The sequence below is a fragment of the Thamnophis elegans genome, chromosome 13 (genome assembly GCF_009769535.1).
Source record: "Thamnophis elegans isolate rThaEle1 chromosome 13, rThaEle1.pri, whole genome shotgun sequence".
NCBI classification, from domain to species: domain Eukaryota; kingdom Metazoa; phylum Chordata; class Lepidosauria; order Squamata; family Colubridae; genus Thamnophis; species Thamnophis elegans.
In genome coordinates, this window is record NC_045553.1 from 13,348,163 (window position 1) to 13,370,087 (window position 21,925).

A 21,925-nucleotide genomic window follows, 5' to 3' on the forward strand; every position below is an offset into this window, starting at 1 on the left:
AAAAACATGGCAAAGCTGGACTATATTTAATGCTGTATATTTTAACGGCGGCAAGACTAGTTTTTGCACAAAAATGGAAAAATAAAGAGACTCCCTCGGAAATAATAAATAAGATATTGACGTGCGCAGAAATGGACAGATTGACTCTAGAGTTCAAAGACGAGGGTGAGACGGAATATCATGAAATCTGAGACAAATGGTACCGATGGTCAGAAATGAGGGGAAAAGGCAAGGACAGAAAAATACATTCAAGTTAAGAATCGGAAAATATGGTATTAAGAAGGTGTGATAGGAATTGAATATGCATTTGTACAGTTAGTAATTATATCAAAGAAAGGATCAACGGACAGGTAACCTGATTGACTACACATACCCATGTGATGGATATAAAATGTAATTGTTGTAAGATCTAATCACTCTATGGAAACGTTTATGTATGCCAGAAATGTCCCCACTATGTCCAAAGTTTTTAATGTTTATCTAATAAAAAAAAGTCTTATAAAAATGTTTGCTAACAATCTCTATCCAGGTTACACTACAGTCTGAACTCCACTATGTATCATAATCCTCCCTTTTTAAAATTCCAAAACGGATCACAAACCTCGTTGTAAAAAACATTCTGCCATGTTACAACTTACCAAACCATCAAGGAATGTCCAGATAGTTCCTTATCATGTCTATAACATGTTGAGCTTGTTGGTAACACTACTTGGAGTCTTAGTGGACAACCAATTAAACATGAGCCAGCTGTGTGCGGCAGCAGCCAAAAAAGCCAATGCAGTCCTAAATTGCATTAACAGAGGGATACAATCAAGATCAAGGGAGGTACTAACACCACTCTATAAAGCCTTAGTAAGACCACACCTAGAGTACTGCATCCAGTTTTGATCAACTATAAAAAAGTTGTTGAGACTCTAGAAAAAGTGCAGAGAAGAGCAATCAGGATGAGGGAGGCTAAAACATACAATTGATGGAACTGGGCATGGCAAGTCTAGTGAAGAGAAGGACCAGGGGAGACAGGATAGCAGTCTTCCAATATTTGAGGGGTTGCCACAGAGAGGGTCAAGCTATTCTCCAAGTCACCCGAAGGCCAGATAAGGCATAATGGATGGAAACTGATCAAGGAGGGATTCAACCTTGAAATAAGGAGAAATTTTCTGACAGGGAGAACAATCAATCCATGGAACAGAAGTTGCCTTTGGAAGTTATGGGGGCTTCATCACTTGAGTCTTTAAAGAAGAGACTTTTATCAGAAGTGGTGTAGGGTCTCCTGCTTGGGGGGGGGGGTTGGACTAGATGATCTACAAGGTCCCTTCCAACTATGTTAACCTGTTTTTTTCAGTTTTGGACTGTTTAAAGCGTTCGTTGGCATCCACTTTATTTTGCAGACTTTCTTGCCATTTAATTCAGCAAATCTGTCACATTTCTGCAAAAAAGGAGAAGAAGCAGCAAATCCCAAAACAGGCAAACAGAGCTGAAAGGAAAAAAAGGCCTTGCTTTGTATCTCTCTGAAAGCAACAGCATGCTTTTGAAGTGCTCTAAAGAACTTCTGTTCCTTTAAAGTATCACAGCTTTCTCTCCGTGTCATGTTAGATTAGAAAAACTGATAGATAGATATATATATATATATATATATATATATATATATATATATATATATATATATATATATATATATATATATATATATATATATATATATATATATATACTGACACAAGGTAGGAAAAGTCAACTGCCTCCTTCCCAACCTTTTATGTCATGTTCCCTTCTACAAGTAAAATCAGGTCAAACTTGAAACACCAGGAAGTGAAAACTGTTTAGATGAGCAATTAAGGACTTTGAGGGTGATTTGGGTGATTTATATTCACCAGCAATAGCAATAGCACTTAGACTTACATACCACTTCACAGTGCTTTACAGCCTTTTGCCCCAAACAATCTGGGTTCTCATTTTACCGACCTCAGAAGGACGGAAGGCTGAGTCAACCTTGAGCTGGTCAGGATCAAACTGCTGGCAGTAGGGCAGAGTTAACCTGTAATACTGCATTCTAACCACAGTGCACTATGGATGGATGGATGGATGGATGGATGGGTGGATGGATGGATGGATGGATGGATGGATGGATGGAAGGAAGGAAGGAAGGAAGGAAGGAAGGAAGGAAGGAAAGGCAATAACAGTAGCAGTAGCCCTTAGATTTATATACCACTTCACAGTGCCTTACAGCCCTCTCTAAGCGGTTTACAGAGTCAGCCTTTTGCTGCCAACAATCTGGGTCCTCATTTTACCCACCTTGGAAGGATGGAAGGCTGAGTCAACCTTGAGCTGCTCAGAATCGAATTGCTGGCAGTGGGCCGAGTTTGCCTGAAATACTGCATTCTAACCATTGCACACCATGGAAGGAAGGAAGGAAGGAAGGAAGGAAGGAAGGAAGGAAGGAAGGAAGGAAGGAAGGAAGGAAGGAAGGAAGGAAGGACAGGTAAAGAATGTGGCCATTGTTATTGCTACCTATGTGCAAATTGACTCAGACAATAAAATGCTTATAAAGCATGTTGTTGTTGCTGCGGCTGTTGTTGTTAGTTGCAAAGTCATGTCTGACCCATCGTGACCCCATGGACAGCGTTCCTCCAGGCCTTCTTGTCTGCCATCCTCTGGAGTTCATTTAAGCTCACGCGGACTGCTTCGTTGACTCCATCCAGCCACCTCCTTCTCTGCCGCCCCCTTCTTCTTTTGCCCTCCATCGCTCCCAGCATGAGGCTCTTCTCCAGGGAGTCCTTCCTTCTCATTAGGTGGCCAAAGTCTTTGATTTTCCTCTTTAGGATCTGGCCTTCCAAAGTGCAGTCAGGGTTGATCTTCTCTAGGACTGACCAGTTGGATCGCCTTGCAGTCCAAGGGACTCAATGCAGGAGTCTTCTCCAGCACCAGAGTTCAAAGGCCTCCATTCTTGGGCGCTCAACCTTCCTTATGGTTCAACTTTCACAACCATCCATTGCAACAGGGAAAACCATTGCCTTGACTAGACACACTTTTGTTGGCCGGGTGATGCCTCTGTAAAGCACTTATATATGAAAAATGTATAAATAAAAAACTAAAAAAAGAAAAAAGAGGTTGAAGATCAATTTTCAACTGATAACGTTTTGTCTTTCAGGAAGCAGAGATCTTAAATACCGCCATCCTCACGGGAAAGACAGTGGCTGTCCCTGTTAAGGTGGTCTCGGTGGAAGAAGATGGGACCGTGACGGATCTTGTAGAATCTGTGGAGTGCAGGTCCTCTGATGAAGACGTGATTAAGGTAGGCGTTGGCAAACTGCCGAAAGAAATACAAGGAAAGGAGGAACCGGAATATTATTTGACATGGAAAAAAATGGTATAAGTGGTTAGAAGATAGAAACAAGACGTAGGGATATATGAAATAATGAAGTTGTAGAAATGTTAAGTAGCCAATGACAGCAGGTATGCAATGTACAATATATGTAAAGTGATATTCTGATGTAAACAGTTAAGTATAAATAAATATGGAATAGTATACACAAATAAGTAAATAACAAAGGGACCACAAATGTGAGACATGAATGTATAGGGGGGGGGGACACCAATTGTAATGTAATGCAATTGTAATGTTCCATATAGATATCAAACTGCTGTATGATGGAATTTTGACTTTTGTTTGTTTCTTTTGTTGTTTTAATCTATGTTTTGTGTTCTTTATGTGTTTAAAATCTAGTTTTTTTTTTAAAAAGGTGGGTGTTTGCACTGACGAGTTCTTAAAATCAATCCATATAAACCCCCTGGCCCTCTAACCAAGCTAGACCAATAGCAATAGCAATAGCAGTAGACTTATATACCGCTTCATAGGGCTTTCAGCCCTCTCTAAGCGGTTTACAGAGTGTCAGCATATTGCCCCCAACAATCTGGGTCCTCATTTTACCCACCTCGGAAGGATGGAAGGCTGAGTCAACCCTGAGCCGGTGAGATTTGAACCGCTGAACTGCTGATCTAGCAGTAGCCTGCAGTGCTGCATTTAACCACTGCGCCACCTTGGCTCCTGTTTAAGACTAGCCCTTGGGATCTCATTATGGTGTCAGCATTCCAAGTAAGGCACCCAGGGGCTGCTGGGGGTTCGCACAGCATTCAGGTGATCCTCTAGCTAGGATTCTGCCCAGTTCGGTCAACCCCCAAATGCCACCCTGCCCTGACCCAGGAGTCTCCATGGGCCCCTTCATCATGCCAGGTAAGTGGCATAGATAGATAGATAGATAGATAGATAGATAGATAGATAGATAGATAGATAGATAGATAGATAGATGATAGATAGATAGATAGATCCAGGCGACGAGGACCCCGAATATGACAACGGAGGGGTCCTCGCAAACGATCAGCTGTCAGGCTTCCAGGGAAGGTAACTTTTTGAGGAGGGGGCTGCCTGCGGGTGGTCCCGGGACGGCGTTACCTCCCTCGGTGACTTTTCTCTCGATCAGCTGGGCGGCGGCGGTGGCGGCGTTGCGCGAGCGGCGGCGGCTTCGGCCCCGCTGCCTTAGGAGGCTGCCCCGCTATCCTGGGAGGCTGGATCCGTGCTTTGAAGTGCCTGCTTGGTTTGGAGGATTATTTTTCTACCCTCACCGCAATTCTGGTGCCTGGCATTACGGCCCTGTTGACTGCTCCCTCTTGAACAGCTGGGTGGCGGTGGTGGCGGCGTTGCATGAGCGGCGGTGGCTTTGGCCCCGCTGTCCCAAGAAGCTGCCCCGCTACCCTGGGGAGCTTGTTCCGTGCCCTGATCAGAGGGTAAGGAGCTGCATGGAAGTGCCTGTTTGGTCCGGAGGACTTGGTTTCTACCCCCACCACAATTGTACTGTCTGGTATTGCGGCCCTGTTGACTGCTTTCTTTCCCCTTGGTACGACATCTCCTTTGGGTTCTGCTGCTGCTTTCACTGGGCTTTGCAAGGTTTTATTCACCATCTACCTTCCTGGACTGTGATCCCAGGACTGCAACAACAAACTTTTTATTGTGTTGGGTACCATCTGCTGCTGTTGCTGCCTCAGGAGTGCCACGTCAGGCAAAACGGTCTACCAGACCATCTTGTATTGGACACCATTACTCCGGAAAGGCAGCATATGTGGACCTCTGACTCCCTCCAGTGGCCGTTACTGGCGCTTCCTCTAGTTCTTGGCTGGTTTCATCATTTTTACCATCTCTACCGCCTTCTTAATTACCACCTACTCACTCCACCTACAATTACATCTATAATTACATCTGCCAGGCCTCTGCACGTACGAACTAACTGCATCCATCTGGTCAATATTATCTTTTATCGCCCAAGGGAAACCATCTTAACTGCCCAGACTTTGCCTTCACTGACACTATCGATAAATCGGACTTTAACAGCTTTAACGATTTCTTCTAATCGCCTGGACTTTTTGGGACCTTCCCAAATACATAAGAAGGGACGAAGGCTACTCCCCCTTCTATATATACTCTTTTATAAGATCTACGCACGCTGCGCACACTCTTAAATGGTATGGCGAGTGCATGTGATTGTATGTGTGAATTGGATGATCCCACTTTTATTACCCTATGACTCTTGTATTTTATGTGTTTTAATTATCACGTGGGGACTGCTTGAGTGTATAAATGAGTGTGCTTGATTCGGAGGACCTGCCGGGAATTGCGGGGGCTATGGGGGTGGCTGAGGGGGCTAAAGACACGGGAGAGGGTCGGGGTATTGCGGTCGTGACAGGGAGGGGCAGATACGGCGGGGACTCTAGGGCAGGCCATTACCGGGGAAGGAGGGTTCGCTACATCACAGAGATCCCTCCTTCCGGCCCTAGGAGTCCCACTCCAAGACCAGATGGTGTAAGTAATCAGGACCCTGGTCTCAGGCTGTTGTCGCTAAATGCCAGGTCTGTTGTACATAAAGCACCTCTCGTCCGGGACTTAATTTTAGACGAGAGGGCAGACCTGGCATGTATTACTGAGACCTGGCTGGGCCCAGAGGGAGGAGTCCCCCTCGTAGAACTGTGCCCAGAAGGTTTTCAGGTGCTGCATCAGCCGAGAGCCCAGGGAAGGGGTGGGGGTGTGGCCGCTGTCATCCGGGAGTCGTTAGTTCCTCGTAGGGTCCCTGCTCCGGAGATTGTCGGGTGTGAGTCTTTGCTGTTAAAGTTGGACCTCAAGGGTCAAGTGGGTTTGCTGCTAACGTACCTGCCTCCCAACAGCGTTGCAGCAGCCCTCCCCTCGCTCCTCGAGTCAGTAGCCGAGCTGGCAGTTGAGTTCCCTAGGCTGATGGTCCTGGGGGACTTTAATCTGCCGACGCTCGGTGAAAACTCTGACGGGGCGCTGGAGTTCATGGCTTCCATGACAGCCATGGGCTTGACTCAAGTAATCCGAGGCCCAACCCATTCGGCGGGACACATGCTTGACCTTGTATTTCTCTCGGAGCAGTGGATGTGTGATCTTGGTCTGAGGGGGAGTGACATCATACCCCTGTCGTGGTCAGACCATTGCCTACTGAGGCTCGACTTCCGGAAGCCCAACCCCCACTGTAGGGAGGAGGAACCGACCAGGTGGTTCCGCCCCAGGCGTCTTATGGAGCCAGTAAGGTTCCAGACAGAGCTTGGGGTTATTCCTGATACTCTCACCCACAGTCCGGTGGAGACTCTGGCTGCTGCGTGGCACTCGGCAGCGTCAGAGGCCCTCGACCGGATTGCGCCACTGCGGCCCCTCCGAGGCGGCGGATCCCGGAGACCACCTTGGTTCACCGAGGAGCTCCGGGAGATGAAGCGCCGGAGGAGATGCCTAGAGCACCGTTGGAGGTCCGATAAGTCCGCATCGAACCGAGCAATGGTAACCACCTGCACCAGGGAATATACTAGGGCACTTAGGGCAGCTAAAAGATCACATATAGCCTCCCTGGTTGCGTCCGCAGAGTCCCGGCCAGCCGCCCTGTTTAGGATAACCCGCTCCCTGTTGAACAAAAGGGAGGCGGGGGAACCCTTGCAGGGCAGAGCTGAAGAATATGCCCAATTCTTAGCGGACAAAATTGCTCGGTTTCGGACGGACTTGGACTCCACATCTGCAGTTCCAGCCGAGACTCAGGGGGACCAAGTACAACAGCTCTGGGTTGAGTTTCAAGAGGTTACCCCCGGGGATGTGGACAAGGCCATGAGAGCTGTGAGTTCCTCCACCTGTGCTTTGGATCCGTGTCCCTCATGGCTGGTTTCTAACAGCAGTGAGGTGACACGAGGCTGGATCCAGGCGGTTGTAACCGCCTCCCTTCGGGAGGGGAACTTCCCCGCCGCACTGAAGGCGGCGGTGGTGAGACCCCTCCTGAAGAAGCCATCCCTAGATCCAGCTGTCCTTAATAACTACCGCCCGGTCTCCAACCTCCCCTTTTTGGGGAAGGTTGTTGAGAAGGTGGTGGCCTTCCAGCTCCAACGGTCCCTGGAGGAAGCAGACTATCTAGACCCCTTCCAGTCAGGCTTCAGACCCGGTTACAGCACTGAAACCGCCTTGGTCGCATTGATGGATGATCTCTGGAGAGCCAGAGATGAAGGACATCCCTCCATCCTGGTCCTCCTTGACCTCTCAGCGGCTTTCGATACCATCGACCATGGTATCCTTCTGCGAAGACTGCGGGAGGTGGGAGTGGGAGGCACCGTGTTACGGTGGTTCTCCTCCTACCTCTCGGACAGGTCGCAGTCGGTGTTAGTGGGAGGGCAGAGATCGTCCCCAAGGCCCCTAAAATATGGGGTGCCGCAGGGTTCGGTCTTATCCCCCCTACTATTTAACATTTACATGAAACCGCTGGGAGAGATCATCCGTAGGCACGGGATTAGATACCATCAATATGCGGACGATACTCAATTGTATCTGTCCGCCCCGTGCCAAATCAATGAAGCGGTTGACGTAATGGACCGGGGGCTCGAAGCCGTCATGGACTGGATGAGGATTAACAAGCTTGTGCTCAACCCAGAAAAGACCGAGTGGCTGTTGTGTTTTCCTCCCAAAAATTCGGCCATTAATCCAACACTCAGGCTGGGGGGTCAAATTCTACACCCCTCAGAGAGGGTTCGCAACCTGGGAGTCCTCCTGGATCCACAGCTGTCATTCGACCATCATATAGCGGCTGTGACCAGGGGGGCATTCGCCCAGGTACGCCTGGTGCGCCAGTTGCGACCCTACCTGAACCGGGAGGCGCTCACAACTGTCACTCGGGCCCTCGTGATTTCTAGGCTGGAATACTGCAATGTGCTCTACATGGGGCTGCCCTTGAAGAGCATCCGGCGACTTCAGCTAGTACAAAACGCAGCCGCGCGAGTGATCGCGGGTGCACCTCGATTCACCCGCATTACACCTATCCTCCGCGAGCTGCGTTGGCTACCTGTCGATCTCCGGATGCGCTTCAAGGTGCTATTGACCACCCATAAAGCCCTACATGGCAGTGGATCTGGATACTTGAGAGACCGCCTTCTGCCAATTACCTCCCTACGGCCTATAAGATCTCATAGGTTAGGCCTCCTCCGCATCCCATCGGCCAGCCAATGCCGGCTGGCAACCACAAGGAGGAGGGCCTTCTCAGTAGCGGCCCCGACCCTTTGGAACGAGCTCCCCGTAGAGATCCGCACCCTCTCCACCGTCCAGGCCTTCCGCATAGCCTTGAAGAACTGGCTCGCCCGTCAGGCCTGGGGATAAGGACCATTGCCCCGCCCGAATGTTGTATGCATGTTGTGTATTATTTTATTATGTGTTGTTGTTTTAGTATTGTATTGTTTTGTATTCCCCTCTCCCTGGTTTCTGTGAGCCGCCCTGAGTCCCCTCAGGGAAAAGGGCGGCCTACAAATAAAATCAATTCAATTCAATTCAATTCAATTCAATAGATAGATAGATAGATAGATAGATAGATAGATAGATAGATAGATAGATAGATAGATAGATAGATACAGTAGTTGTTCTTAGTTGTGAAGTTGTGTCTGATCCCTCGGGACCCCATGAACAACATTCTTCCAGGCCTTCCTGTCCTCTACCATCTTCTGGAGTCCATTTAAACTCATGTCAACTGCTTCAGTGACTCCATCCAGCCACCTCCTTCTCTTTCGTCCCCTTCTTCTTCTTTTGCCCTCCATCTTTCCCAACGTCAGACTCTTCTCCAGGGAGTCCTTCCTTCTCATTACGTGGCCAAACTATTTCAGTTTCATCTTCAGGATCTGGCCTTCTAAAGAGCAGTCTTTAATAATAATACAGTCTTAAAGAGTAAATAAGTTATAGTAAATAGTAAATAATTTGACAATGTTTAGCAGAGTAATGGCATTTGGGAAAAAGCTGTCCTTCTGTCTTGTTGTCCTATAGCATCATTTTGAGGGTAGAAGCTGAAACAATTTATGTCCAGGATGCGAGGGGTCTGTAGCCCTCTTTTTGACTTCTGCAGTAGACAGGTCATCAATGTGCATCATTCCTCCTTGTCATTCCATTTGTGTCCAAGAGTGCCCCGATAAGGGTTCAAGGAACACCTAGGTATAAACAGGAAGGCGTTTCTCTTGATCATCCCAAAGGGACGGAAAACTGAAGGCCACTCAAAAAATGGTTCTTGATTTCCTCCTTCCTTGGGACTGTGAAGTGAGATGGCTCCCCATGAGGCTTAGCCATGGCTTCATAAAGAAGATCTCATAGTTAGTCTCAGGTGTTCTTTGAGCATCCCTCTCCTCACAGAAATCCAAGCATTGAGCCTCAAGTAGCTGAAGGGCCCCATTACCTGTCGCTTATTGCTATTTACTCTGGGTTGAAGAGCATGTTGCACACTTTGCCTCTGGAGCTTTCAACTGTACTGACTGAAGAACATCTTGAGAGCTTCTTTATCCTTGTCTGCTGGGTTGATTGATAAATAATAAGAGAGCCTCTTCAACCCCGTATCCAGAGTGCCTTTCTCTCTCATCCTCCATAGGCTCCCAGAAGCCTCTTCTTTCTGTCTTGTCTGGGACATTATAGTTCTTTTTGTCTAGTTTAACAATAGCAATAGCCCTTAGACTTATATACCGCTTCACAGTGTCTTACAGCCCTCTCTAAGTGGTTTACAGAGCCAGCCTTTTGCCTCCAACAATCTGGGTCCTCATTTTACCCACCTTGGAAGGATGGAAGGCTGAGTCAACCTTGAGCCCAGTGAGATTCAAACTGCCAAATTGCAGGCAGCCGCCAGTGAGCAGAAGTAGCCTGCAGTACTGTAATCATTGTGCACCATGGAATGGAGGGAGGGAGGGAGGGAAGGAAGGAAGGAAGGAAGGAAGGAAGGAAAGAAGGAAGGAAGATGAAGAAGGAGGAGGATGACAACTGTGGGATCCTTGGTGCTCTCTAAGCTTAGTGGTTTTCTTGCAGACATTTCATGACCCAACTAGGAAACCTCATCAATGCTAGAAGGGAGCTAGGTTTGTGGAGAGGAGGAGGTGGTGGTGGTAGTAGTGATCAGACTACCAGACAACTGCAATGTTGTCATCACACATACACACATACACAAATACACACAGAGGATTGTCCCCATCCAACATTCTTTGGAAGCTGTTGCGGCTGCATCTGAAGGCAGCCTGCCCCATGTGTATATGTTCACAGATACTCCTTGACTTATGGCCATAATGGGGACCAGAATTTTCATGGCTAACCAAGGTAGTCTTTAAAGGGAATCTCATCTGCTAAGGAAGGTTTGGGGGACCCTCTTAAGAACCAAATGTACTGTAAGAGGACAGCATGTTTCAAAGTAGAGAAGTCTTGTGTCTGAGTTTGTTGCAAAAATCAAATCCAGAAAGCACACAGATAACTTCAGCAGGATTCATTTAAATAAGAAACTTCTTTATATATAAGAACACATCTACAATACCAACAGCAGAGAACAGTTTCATTTTTCTGTTCAGAGTTCAGCGTTGAAGACAGACTAGTTTCAGTTTCAATTATCAGCATAGCACTCAGAGCTGCAGGGCTAAACCACGCCCAGGCTCCAAGCTATTTCAACTCCCATTGGCTGACCTTGTTATTAAGCCCTATTCATTGGCTGACCTTGTTACCATGTCTCGGCCGGTTCATGAATATTTTGACAGTTTGGTTCTCTACTGAGCCAGAATGGACCAAAAAAAAAAAAAAACTGGGGCAAGGAAGTCCCTGAGATAACCCTAGAATTGTCCTCCTGATTAGCATGAGTATATCCTTGAAGAGCAATATTTTCTGAAAAGTAAACATAGTGAGATCCAGTTCTAACTTCTTGCTTCCTGATTTAGGTTTCAGTCGAGGCTCTGAACATTTTATTTACACTCCCTCCAACCAACTTCTATTTTCTGAATGTCCTCACAGCCTCAGTTCTTGGCTATGATTGTCAAAGGACTTTCTACCACCTGCTCTACGAAGGCTACGTTATTTATGGAGCTCGGCGCTGTCAACTCTTAAGTTGTCTAGCCAAGGCTACTATATCTGGGCTGCCATTGTCCAGATAACCACAGAGGCCAGAAAAGAGTGAAAGAAAGTTCTTGAATGTTGGTGGAGATTCTCAGTCATCCAGGTCATGGTGGTCCCAAAGGTGCTTTTTTCAAGAGCCAGGTAGGCTTTCTAGTTTTTTTCTTTGAAGACATTTTGCTTCTCATCCAAGAAGCTTCTTCACTTTTGGAAAATTGGAGAACTGAAGAGCAGAAGAAGCTTCTTGGATGAGAAGTGAAACATCTTCAAAGAAAAAACAAGGAAGTCCAGTTGCCTCTTGAAAAAAAAGCACCTTTGGGAAAATTTTGAATCTTTTCTTCCCTGTGGCATTTATCCACCTTTTTCTTCCCAGCTATCTTGCTGATGAATTCATAAAATTTGCATATCTATTTTATTAATGTCTAGCAACATTGCATAATATGCAAGGAAAACAGCAGCCATCTTTGCCTACCTCCAGAATTCTTCTAGTCTAGTGAAGAGAAGGACCAGGGGAGACAGGATAGCAGTCTTCCAATATTTGAGGGGCTGCCACAGAGAGGAGGGGGTCAATCTGTTATCCAAAGCACCTAAAGGCCAGACAAGGAATAATGGATTGAAACTGAACAAGGAGAGATTCAACCTGGAAATAAGGAGGAATTTTCTGATAGTGAGAACAATGAACCCATGGAAGAGAAGTTGCCTTCGGAAGTTGTGGGAGCTTCATCACTTGAGAATTCCAAGAGACTGGACTGCCATCTGTCAGAAATGCTGTAGGGTCTCCTGCTTGAGTGGGGGGTTGGACTAGATGACCTACAAGGTCCCTTCCAACTCTGCCAATCTGAATCTATCTGAGATGATCAAAGGCCTGGAAGCTAAAACATACAATGAAAGGTTGCAGGAACTGGGCATGGCTAATCTAGAGAAGAGAAAGACCAGGGGAGACATGAGAGCGGTCTTCCAATATTTGAGGGGCTGCCACAGAGAGGAGGGGGTTAAGCTGTTTTCCAGACCACCTGAAGGCCAGACAAGAAATAATGGATGGAAACTGACCAAGGAGAGATTCAACCTGGAAATAAGGAGACATTTTCTGACAGTGAGAACAATCAACCAATGGAACAGAAGTTGCCTTTGGACGTTATGGGAGCTTCATCACTGGAAGCTTTCAAGAAGAGACTGGACTGCCATCTGTCAGAAATATTGTAGGGTCTCCTGCTTCAGTAGGGGGTTGGACTAGATGACCTAGAAGGTCCCTTCCAACTTCTATTAATCTGAATCAAGTTTTCTGAATGCAGGTGATGAGGCTTGCTTTATTGTTTCTTTTCCAACTGGTGGGTCGTCTTTAAAGATGCCTATTTCTGTTGTGGCGCAACTGAATGTTCCCCCGAGTAAAGGATACCTCTGCCTTGTTCTTCACTGGCCAGATTTCTCTCCAGGTCTGCTAACTCTCTCTGGCTGAGTTGACTATTAGAAGAAATGACCCTGAGAGAAAGAGAATCATCTCTCTCTACTTTTCCCTCTTGCATTATTGTTCATGGACTTCCATAAACATCCAGTAATAAGGATCCGGCATCTTTGAGTTCATAAATATGAAGTGGCAGTCCCTGCCTCAATCTACCCAGATGTTATTACTGGATAAAATATGAATAATAGAGAAAATTGAAGAGAGGAGGGGAGGACGTTGTAATAGAAGGGAGCGTTGACATGAAGATATATCATGAAAGGGAGATGGGATTTAATACCAGATATGAAATTCAGCAGCTGAAGGTGTTAGAAGAAGAAGAAGAAGGGGGGAGAGGGACAGGGGGAGCAGAAGATAATCTCCTCCTCGTCTGTCGAGGAATCCCTTGGGCTGACAAAGCACAGACAGCTCTACTCAGACTAGATAAAGCCTGTTTAAAATTGTATGAATACTAAACACCCCTTTTGGGGAACAGGCTACCTGATTTTATTGTGCAAACAAGAGGGAAGAAATGCAGGGGGGGGAGAAGAATAGCAAAGAGGGTGGGGCAGAGGTGGGCTGCTGCACTTACCTTAACAACCAGTTTGCTAGTTTGCCTTGTACGCATGCGCTTTGCTCACTCGTGCGCTTTGCGCGCATGCGTGTGGCATCAAAAACAAGGCTAAATAGGACAGCATAACAACTACCAGTTCACCTGAACCAGTCTGAACTGGCCACCACTGGCAAGGAGACCTGTCATTGTCAGGATTCCAAATAAGATCCAAAAGTAAATCAGAGTCCGAGGCAAAGTATTGCTCAAAGTTCCAATTTATTAAGAGAGCCATGTTGGCACATCTGGGAAAACCCAAATCTGAAAGCTTCCGTTTCTCCCACCCAGTTGAAAGTTCAAGATCTTTTCCCAACACCCACAAGTCCATCCCATGGTCCAATCTTCCACTGCCCTGCTGGCAGCTTCCACCCATTCAATTCCGGTCAGGTGCAGAGAGAGGTGGGTTCCTACCAGTTCGCACCTATTCGGTAGAACCGGTTCATCAAATCTACCGAACTGGTGAGAAGAGGTTCCACCAGTGGACCCGGAAAGCAGGCCACACCTACAGAAGAGCTTCCAAAAATTTTTGAAACCCACCACTGGTCCTTGGATATGATTATTCTACACGATCATGCTCATATTTATAAAACTCAGTGCCTCTGTGAAAGGTAAGGATGACTACTGCGTTTGTGGCGCAATCAGAACATTGTGTGTGTTGAAGTTGTTTTAATGCAAACCAAAGATGCCTTTTAAAAAACAAGTTTGCATCATATTCTTATGCATGCCAGTGCTGTGTGTGAGGTAATTTAAGGTGGTTCTGACAAGTGTCGTCGGCAACTTCATATCTGGTCACATGGGTGGCAAGCCACTCCCACAAAGAAGCCACACCCACAGAGTAGGTTTGAACAATTTTTGAAACCCACCACTGGGTGCAGAGGTGCAGAGACACAGGATGACCTTGGCTTTCTAGAAAGAATTTTGTTATGGCTACATAACCTCTAACTCCGTACAATCCCCCCTCCCATTTTCCTACAATAGAAAATGCATAGTAAAATAATAATAGAAAGTGTGGCAGGCCAAGGATCCAAAAGAAAAGATGGCTGCAGGACTGACATCTGCTCCCTGGTTTATTTTGGGTCAGTTGCAAATCGTCCCACGGATATGTAATTTGGAGGCAGAAAGGGAAGGCCCTGAGGAAGGGGCCACATAATCAAATGCTGTTTGAAATGGGGGAGCGATACAGGGAGTCCTCAACTCAGATGACTAGCCATGCCCATTTCCTGCAACCGTTCATCATAGGTTTTAGCCTCCAGTCCCCTCATCATCCTGCTTGCTCTTCTCTGCACTTTTTCCAGAGTCTCAACTTTTTTTTTTATAGTGTGGTGACCAAAACTGGAATTGGATTTGGATGGCCCTCTTGGCTGTGGATTCTTAGAAGTGTAATCAATATATTAGAAGGATGTTTGGGGAGAAGAGCCTGATAGGGAATAGAAGAGAATGGAACGGATCGGTGTACAACTGGGCTATAATGCCAACTGTTAATCTGGAGTCTATTTCTCACTGGGAATTTGTGCAGATTGACCAAACCGCAAACGACCATTGTAGTCCTCAACTTACAATGATTAGTCCAAAATATATGTTGCTAAGTGAGACTTGTTAAATGAGTTTTCCCTCATTTTACAACTGTTGTTAAGTGAATCACTGCAGTTAAATTAGTCTCAAAAGGGGATCATGTGAGCCCCGGGACACTGCAACCGTCATAAATATGAGCCAGTTGCCAAGTGTCCGAATGTAAATCATGTGACCCCGGAGAAGCTGCAACAGTCATAAGTGTGACAGAAGTTCCTTGTCTGGCCTTCCAGGGATTTGGAGAATAGCTTGACCCCCTCCACTCTGTGGCAGCCCCTCAGATATTGGAAGATGCTATCATGTCTCCCCTGGTCTTGATGATGAAGCTCCCACACCTTCTGAAGACAACTTCTGTTCCATCGGTTGATTGGTCTCACTGTTAGAAAATTTCTTCTTATTGCCAGGTTGAATCTCTCCTTGATTGGTTTCCACCCATTGCTTCTTGTCCTGCCCTCAGATGCTTTGAAGAACAGCGACCTCCTCTTGTGGCAGCCCCTCAAATATTGGAAGCCTGCTATCGTGTCTCCCCTGGTCCTTCTCTTTATTAGACTAGCCATGCCCAGTTCCTGCAACCGTTCATCGTGTGTTTTATCCTCCAGGCCTTTGATCATCTTAGATAGATTCAGATTAACAGAGTTGGAAGAGATCTTGTAGGTCATCTAGTCCAATCCCCCACTCAAGCACGAGATCTTGCCTACACCCATTCTTGACAGATGGCAGTCCTCCAGTCTCTTCTTGAAAGCCTCCAGTGATGAAGATCCCACAACTTCTGAAGGCAACTTCTGTTCCATCGGTTGATTGTTCTCACTGTCAGAAAATTCCTCCTTATTTCCAAGTTGAATCTCTCCTTGTTCAGTTTCCATCCATTCTTCCTTGTCTGGCCTTCAGGTGCTTTGGAAAATAGCTTGACCCCCATCCTCTCTGTGGCAGCCCCTCAAATAATGGAAGACTGCTATCGTGTTTCCCCTGGTCCTTCTCTCCACTAGACTAGCCATGCCCAGTTCCTGCAACTGTTCATTATAGGTTTTAGCCTTCAGGCCCCTCATTGTCCTGGTTGCTCTTCTCTGAACTCTGTCTAGAATCTCAATGTCTTTTTTATAATGTGGTGACCAAAATTGGATGCAGTATTCTAGGTGTCATCTTACTATGGATTTATAGAATGGTATTAGTACATCATTTGATCTTCAGTGATGAAGTTGCCGAATGCAAGCTGTTCCATTGGTTGATGGTTCTCATTTCCTTTAGGATTAGGGTTTAGGATTAGGATTGACTGATTGTATCTTACATTTAACGGAACCTCAAGAGTCTTGCAACCCGGAAGCATCAATTCTTCAGTGCTGAGCCTTCCTTGCGGTCCAAATCTCATGGCCACAATCTAGTTACTTAGCCAACATTTGATGTCATAGGAGAGTTTTCACACTTCCCACTCAATGCTCCGTCCTCCTCCTTACAAGAGGCAAATTTAGTAACATTCCCATGCCAGAATATTTTTTTGCCCTCCGATAAAAATAGAGCCCATTTCTCTCTCGTTCCTGAATTGCCTTTTTAATGCAGTCTGGTGAGCAGACCTAAGATCCCTCTTTCTAATCAATAGCCACAATAGTCCAGAATATTTATCTCTTTTTAGATCTTTCCTGACCTCCTGAAGAATAGCCAAACTTTCCTATAATGCTATGGTTCTTTGGCATTTAATACGGCAGCAACTTTCACGATGGCTCTGATTAGATGTGTAGCTTGCTGTATTTGATCTTTCTTCTATTTTTAACGTACATGTTTAAGTATTTGTAGTCTCCCTCTGTAAAGAAAGAAAAAGGGAAAACATTTGAAAGAAGGGGTGGAAAACCTTCTGGGCAATCATTGACCATTGGGCAGGAAGAAGTGCAGAATACAGTTGTCATTAGAGAAAAAAGAAGGTAAAAATAATCATCCCCCCCACCCCGAAACTGGAGAAAACTCAGTATAATGGCTCTTCTCCTAACTTAAGAAAGTAGACTCTTGAAACGGATTATTTCAAAAGGAACCTTTAATCAAGCAGGATGGAAACCATTAGAGGCAAAGCAGCATCTGAACACCTTTAGGCAATACAAGTGGGATTAAACTGATAATGACCCCTCCCCTTTGTCTGAATGCAGATTCTAACCAATACACAAGTGTGAAGATGTTTCTTTAACTCTTCTGCCTTGAGAGTCAAATAAAACACACGTTCCCATGGCTATCTCTAGTTAGACATTAAAGTAAGATATCCCACATGGCCATCATAAACATCCCTCCAGAGGTGTTGGGACCTTCAGTCTTCCGGTGACAGGAAATCAGTTGTAAAGTTGTAAAACTCAGTTGTTACAGGTACAGCTAGTGATTTAACCCTGAGCCCCCCCTCCTCCCAAATGAATGGCAGTATCACTTTTAGGGATCTGACACTCAGTGGTTTTTCCTTCCCTTGGAGTATCAAAAATTTTGGGAGTGAAACCAAGGATCTGAATGTCATTGCCCAACAGAGAATATAGAAGAAAAGAGTTGGAAGAGACCTTGGAGGTCTTCTAGTCCAACTCCCTGTTTTAAGCAGGGGACCCTTTACTATTCCAGACAAGTGCTTCAATGACCCTCTAAAACAGGGGTCAGCAACCTGCGGCTCCGGAGCCACATGTGGCTCTTTCATCCCTCTGCTGTGGCTCCCTGTCACTGGTAAGTTAAAGGAAAAAGGATGCTGCGCTAGGAGGAGACTCTATGGTGGGGGAACCGGACTTCCAGTCAGCAGAGGAAAAAGGACTCCACGCTAGGCGGAGACTCTATGGAGGGGAAACAGGACTTTGGTTGGCTCCAGAATTGAACAGGAGGCTTCCAGTTAGGACCTTTATGGCACTTTAAGTGTTTAGGGTTGCCAACTCCTGCTTTAAAAGGATGCAAATGACCAGCTGTCTGCAAGGAGTATAAATCCTTCCATTCCCCACCCCCCAGTCAGAGCTGAAGAAGCTTCTTGGATGAGAAGTGAAATGTCTTCAAAAGAAAAAAAAAGAAAACCCAGTTGCCTCTTGAAAAAGCGCCTTTGGGACAACAATGACCTGGAGGATGGAGAATCTCTACAGGCTTTTAGCCATACAATTTAGGATGAAGACCCTTTGAATGGTATGGGAGGAGGAATGGATTTCCAGAGGAAAAAAATTGCAGACTCCAGGAACCATTTGCACCACTCAGGACACAGATAAACCTCCAAGTGGCCTCAAGGACCCTCTAAAAGGATGCCAATGACCAGCTGTCCGCAAGGAGTATAAATCCTCCCATTCTCCACCATCTAATCAGAGCTGAAGAAGCTTCTGGGATGAGAAGCAAAAGTCCCACAAGGATGCTGCAACACTCCTAAGTATGAAAAAGCCCTTAAGTCGTTTTTCTCAGTGCTGTTGTAACTTTGAATGGTCACTAAACGAAATGTCAATAAGCTGAGGACTTATTCCCTCCACCGGAGTTCTTTTGGGATCCCATTTTCCTGGGCTTCGAAAATGAGATATTTTATCAGGCCAAAGTCAATACCATTTGTGTATTTTCTCCCTAGGGACTGACTCAAATTCACAAAGGCCGTTTCTATCCTGCTTCACCCCTTGGAAAAGCAAGTTAGCAACAGGAGCAGAAGCCGTTTGCAAATAACGTTTCTTTTTACGCCCTCCCAAAGAGTTTTTTTCCCCACAAAGTCTTTTGGATTTAGCTTCAGCCAAACGTCATCTGTGGATGATGTAAAGCTCCGTCTGGCACATCATCCCAAGGGGGTGTAGGGGAAAAAAAAGAAGTTATTGCCACCTTGACTTGTTTGCGAAATGTGCCTCACGCTCTACCCACGCGTCTGTCAAGGAAAAAAGAAAACACGAGGTACACAATTACACGGGCTTTGTTCTTTGTTCTTCTAATTAGACGTTTTTTGTCCAGGATGGTGAGTGATTGGTGGTGGAGATGGGGTTCATCCCAGGTCTCCTTAGAAAGACAACAATTGTCTACTTTAGTTACTTTGTCCCTATGGAAGTTTTTTTTTAAAAAAAAAAGTTGTGTCCTAGTGTGGAATACCAACCCAATGAGATCTAGTTGGATCCTGCTGGCCTTTGGCGAGATCCTAAAAACTTTGGTTTTAGCAATAGCACATAGATTTACAAGCTGCTTCACAGGATTTTTACAGCTCTCTCCAAGTGGTTTACAGAGTCAGCCTCTTGCCCCCATCAATCTGGGTCCTCATTTTACCCACCTCGGAAAGAGGGAAGGTTGAGTCAAGCTTGAGCCAGTCAGGATCGAACTGCTGACAGTGGGCAGAATTAGCCTGCAATACTGCATTCTAACCATTATGCCAACATGGATGGATGAATGAATGGATGGATGGATGGATGGATGGATGGATGGATGGATGGATGGATGGATGGAAGGAAGGAAGGAAGGAAGGAAGGTTGGTTGGTTTGTCTCTATCCTCAGGGTCACCTGAGTAGTGCTAATAGTTCCTGTAGTCTATAATGTAGTCTGAACCCCGGAGTGCTACTCAGGTGACCCCAAGTACACACATAAACCTCCAAGTGGCCTCAACAACTCTCTAAAGGATGAAAATGACCAGCTGTCTGCAAGGAGTATAAATCCTTCCCTTCCCAACTATCCACTCAGAGCTGCTTCTTGGATGAGAACTGAAATGTCTTCAAAGAAAAACCAGAAAGTCCAGTTGCCTCTTGAAAAAAAAAAGCATCTTTGGGACAACCATGATCTGGAGGACTGAGAATCTCAACAGACGTTTAGCCATATAATTTGGGATGAAGACCCTTTGAATGGTGCCAGGAGTAGGAATGGATTTCCAGAAGAAAAAAATGTGGACTACAGGAACCATTTGCATCACTCAGGTGACCCTGAAAACACAGAGAAACCTCCAAGTGGCCTCAACAACCATCCAAAAGGATGCAAATGACCATCAGTCTGCAAGGAGTATCAATCCTTCCATTTCCCACCATCCAAGTCAGAGCTGAAGAAGCTTCTTGGATGAGAAGTGAAACGTCTTCAAAGAAAAAACAAGAAAGTCCAGTTGCCTCTTGAAAAAAAAAGCATCTTTGGGACAACCATGATCTGGATGATTGAGAATCTCTATAGACAATGCATGAAACTCTCAGACTTCTCTAATACCTCCCCCCCCCCAACACACACAAAATCCTTTTCAGCTCTGAGAGGATAGTGGGGAATGAAAGGATGGAATGGAAGAAAAAACAAGAAAGCCCAGTTGCTTCCTGAAAAAAAGCATCTTTGAGACAACCATGACCTAGATGACTGAGAATCTCTATAGACTTTTAGCTATGCAATTTGGGATGAACACCCTTGGAATGGTGTGGGAGGAGGAATGGATTTCAAGAGGGGGGGGGAAATTCAGAATACAGGAACCATTTGCACCACTCAGGTGACCCTGAGCATACAGATAAACCTCCAAGTGCAAGTACTCAGTATGGCTAGTCTAGAGAAGGACCAGGGGAGACATGATAGCAGTCTTCCAATATTTGAACGGCTGTCACAGAGAGGAGGGAGTCAAGCTATTTTCCAAAGCACCCAAAGGCCAGACAAGGAATAATGGATGGAAATTGAACAAGGAGAGATTCAACCTGGAAATAAGGAGGAATTTTCTGATAGTAAAAACCATCAACCCATGGAGCAGAAGTTGCCTTCAGAAGTTGTGGGAGCTTCATCACTGGAAGCTTTCAAGAAGAGACTGGACTGCGGTTTGTCAGAAATGGAGTAGGGTCTCCTGCTTGAGCAGTGGGTTGGACTGGATGACCTATAGGGTCACTTCCAACTCTGTTAATCTGAGTCCACCGTGGCCACGAAGCCAAACAGTCTAATTAGCGTAACAAGCAACCTTGAGAAGAAAAGACTATTTCGGAACGTGTTGGCCTCTCTTGTAGAACTTAGTTGAAGGCTGCAGCTGAGATCAGAATGTGGGTAACCGAAGGTGGCTTTGATCATCGGCTTTCCGATTGTTCAGGGACATATTTTACGCACACGGATGGTCATTATCTGGAATCTGCCGAATGCTTTTCCACATAGCTCAAAGGCTTGTTCTTCCTCATCAACCACATTGGCTGATTTTGCAACAGCCTGTCTCCCACATGCTTCAAAGCCACGTAGGTCCCTGTTCCTTAGGCTAGAAATAGACTCAATCAACATAATTGCCCATAATAAGTTAGCAAGCCTCTCAACTCGAGCTGTGCGGATGGGATGCAGCCTTGATATTCCCGCAAACTGCCAGTGAAGCCCTACTTCTATTCCCCCTCAGATGTTTGGCTTCCAAATAGGTTGGACATCAATAGTGGGAAGCGTACCGTTAATAAAAATGCAAGCCAAAGTAGAAATATTTCTGGTGGAAATATATCAAAGATCTAGCCTCAGGAAGCTGGAGAGAGAAAGAGAGTGGGTTCTCCTAAAGAGAATTAAAACAACAACAACAACAACAAAAACTAATGGTCACTCATTAAGTCCCCTTCTCATCTGGAGATAATAATGGAGTCCTTGGTCAGGAGCATCCATTCCAGAGGTATTTGAGGATTAACGGCTCACACTGGACGCTCGCCCAGAATTTTGCCCATTTGCATCTGCTGCTCCATATATCACTTGGATGGACCATTTGATTGGGGGGGGGGAAGCGTTGGATGGAAACTACAATGCTGAGAAAAAAAATGTTTAAAAATAAGCCACAAGAATTTAGAGGAAGAGTTGAGTTTCTTTCCGTCTTCTTGTTGTGGCCTGCCAGCTGCCAGCAGACTCGGATGATGAGGAGGTTGGGGAGGAACCTGGGCCAGTTCTGGACTCTGGGGAAGGTTCTGATGGATGCTGTGCATCAGACGCAGAGATAGAGCCAGGGCCATCCAACATTTCTCAGCCACCGGAG

The 21,925-nt window shown here is 45.9% G+C and overlaps 1 protein-coding gene across 1 annotated transcript in view; it reads left to right on the plus strand.

Moving 5' to 3' along the window:
- TMEM132D (transmembrane protein 132D) overlaps window positions 1-21,925 on the plus strand; it is a 111,751-nt gene that overhangs the window by 70,025 nt on the left and 19,801 nt on the right. The window contains exon 2 of the mRNA XM_032229521.1: window positions 3,149-3,292. Coding sequence (XP_032085412.1) covers window positions 3,149-3,292 — 144 coding nt within the window. The remainder of the gene's footprint in view (window positions 1-3,148; window positions 3,293-21,925) is intronic.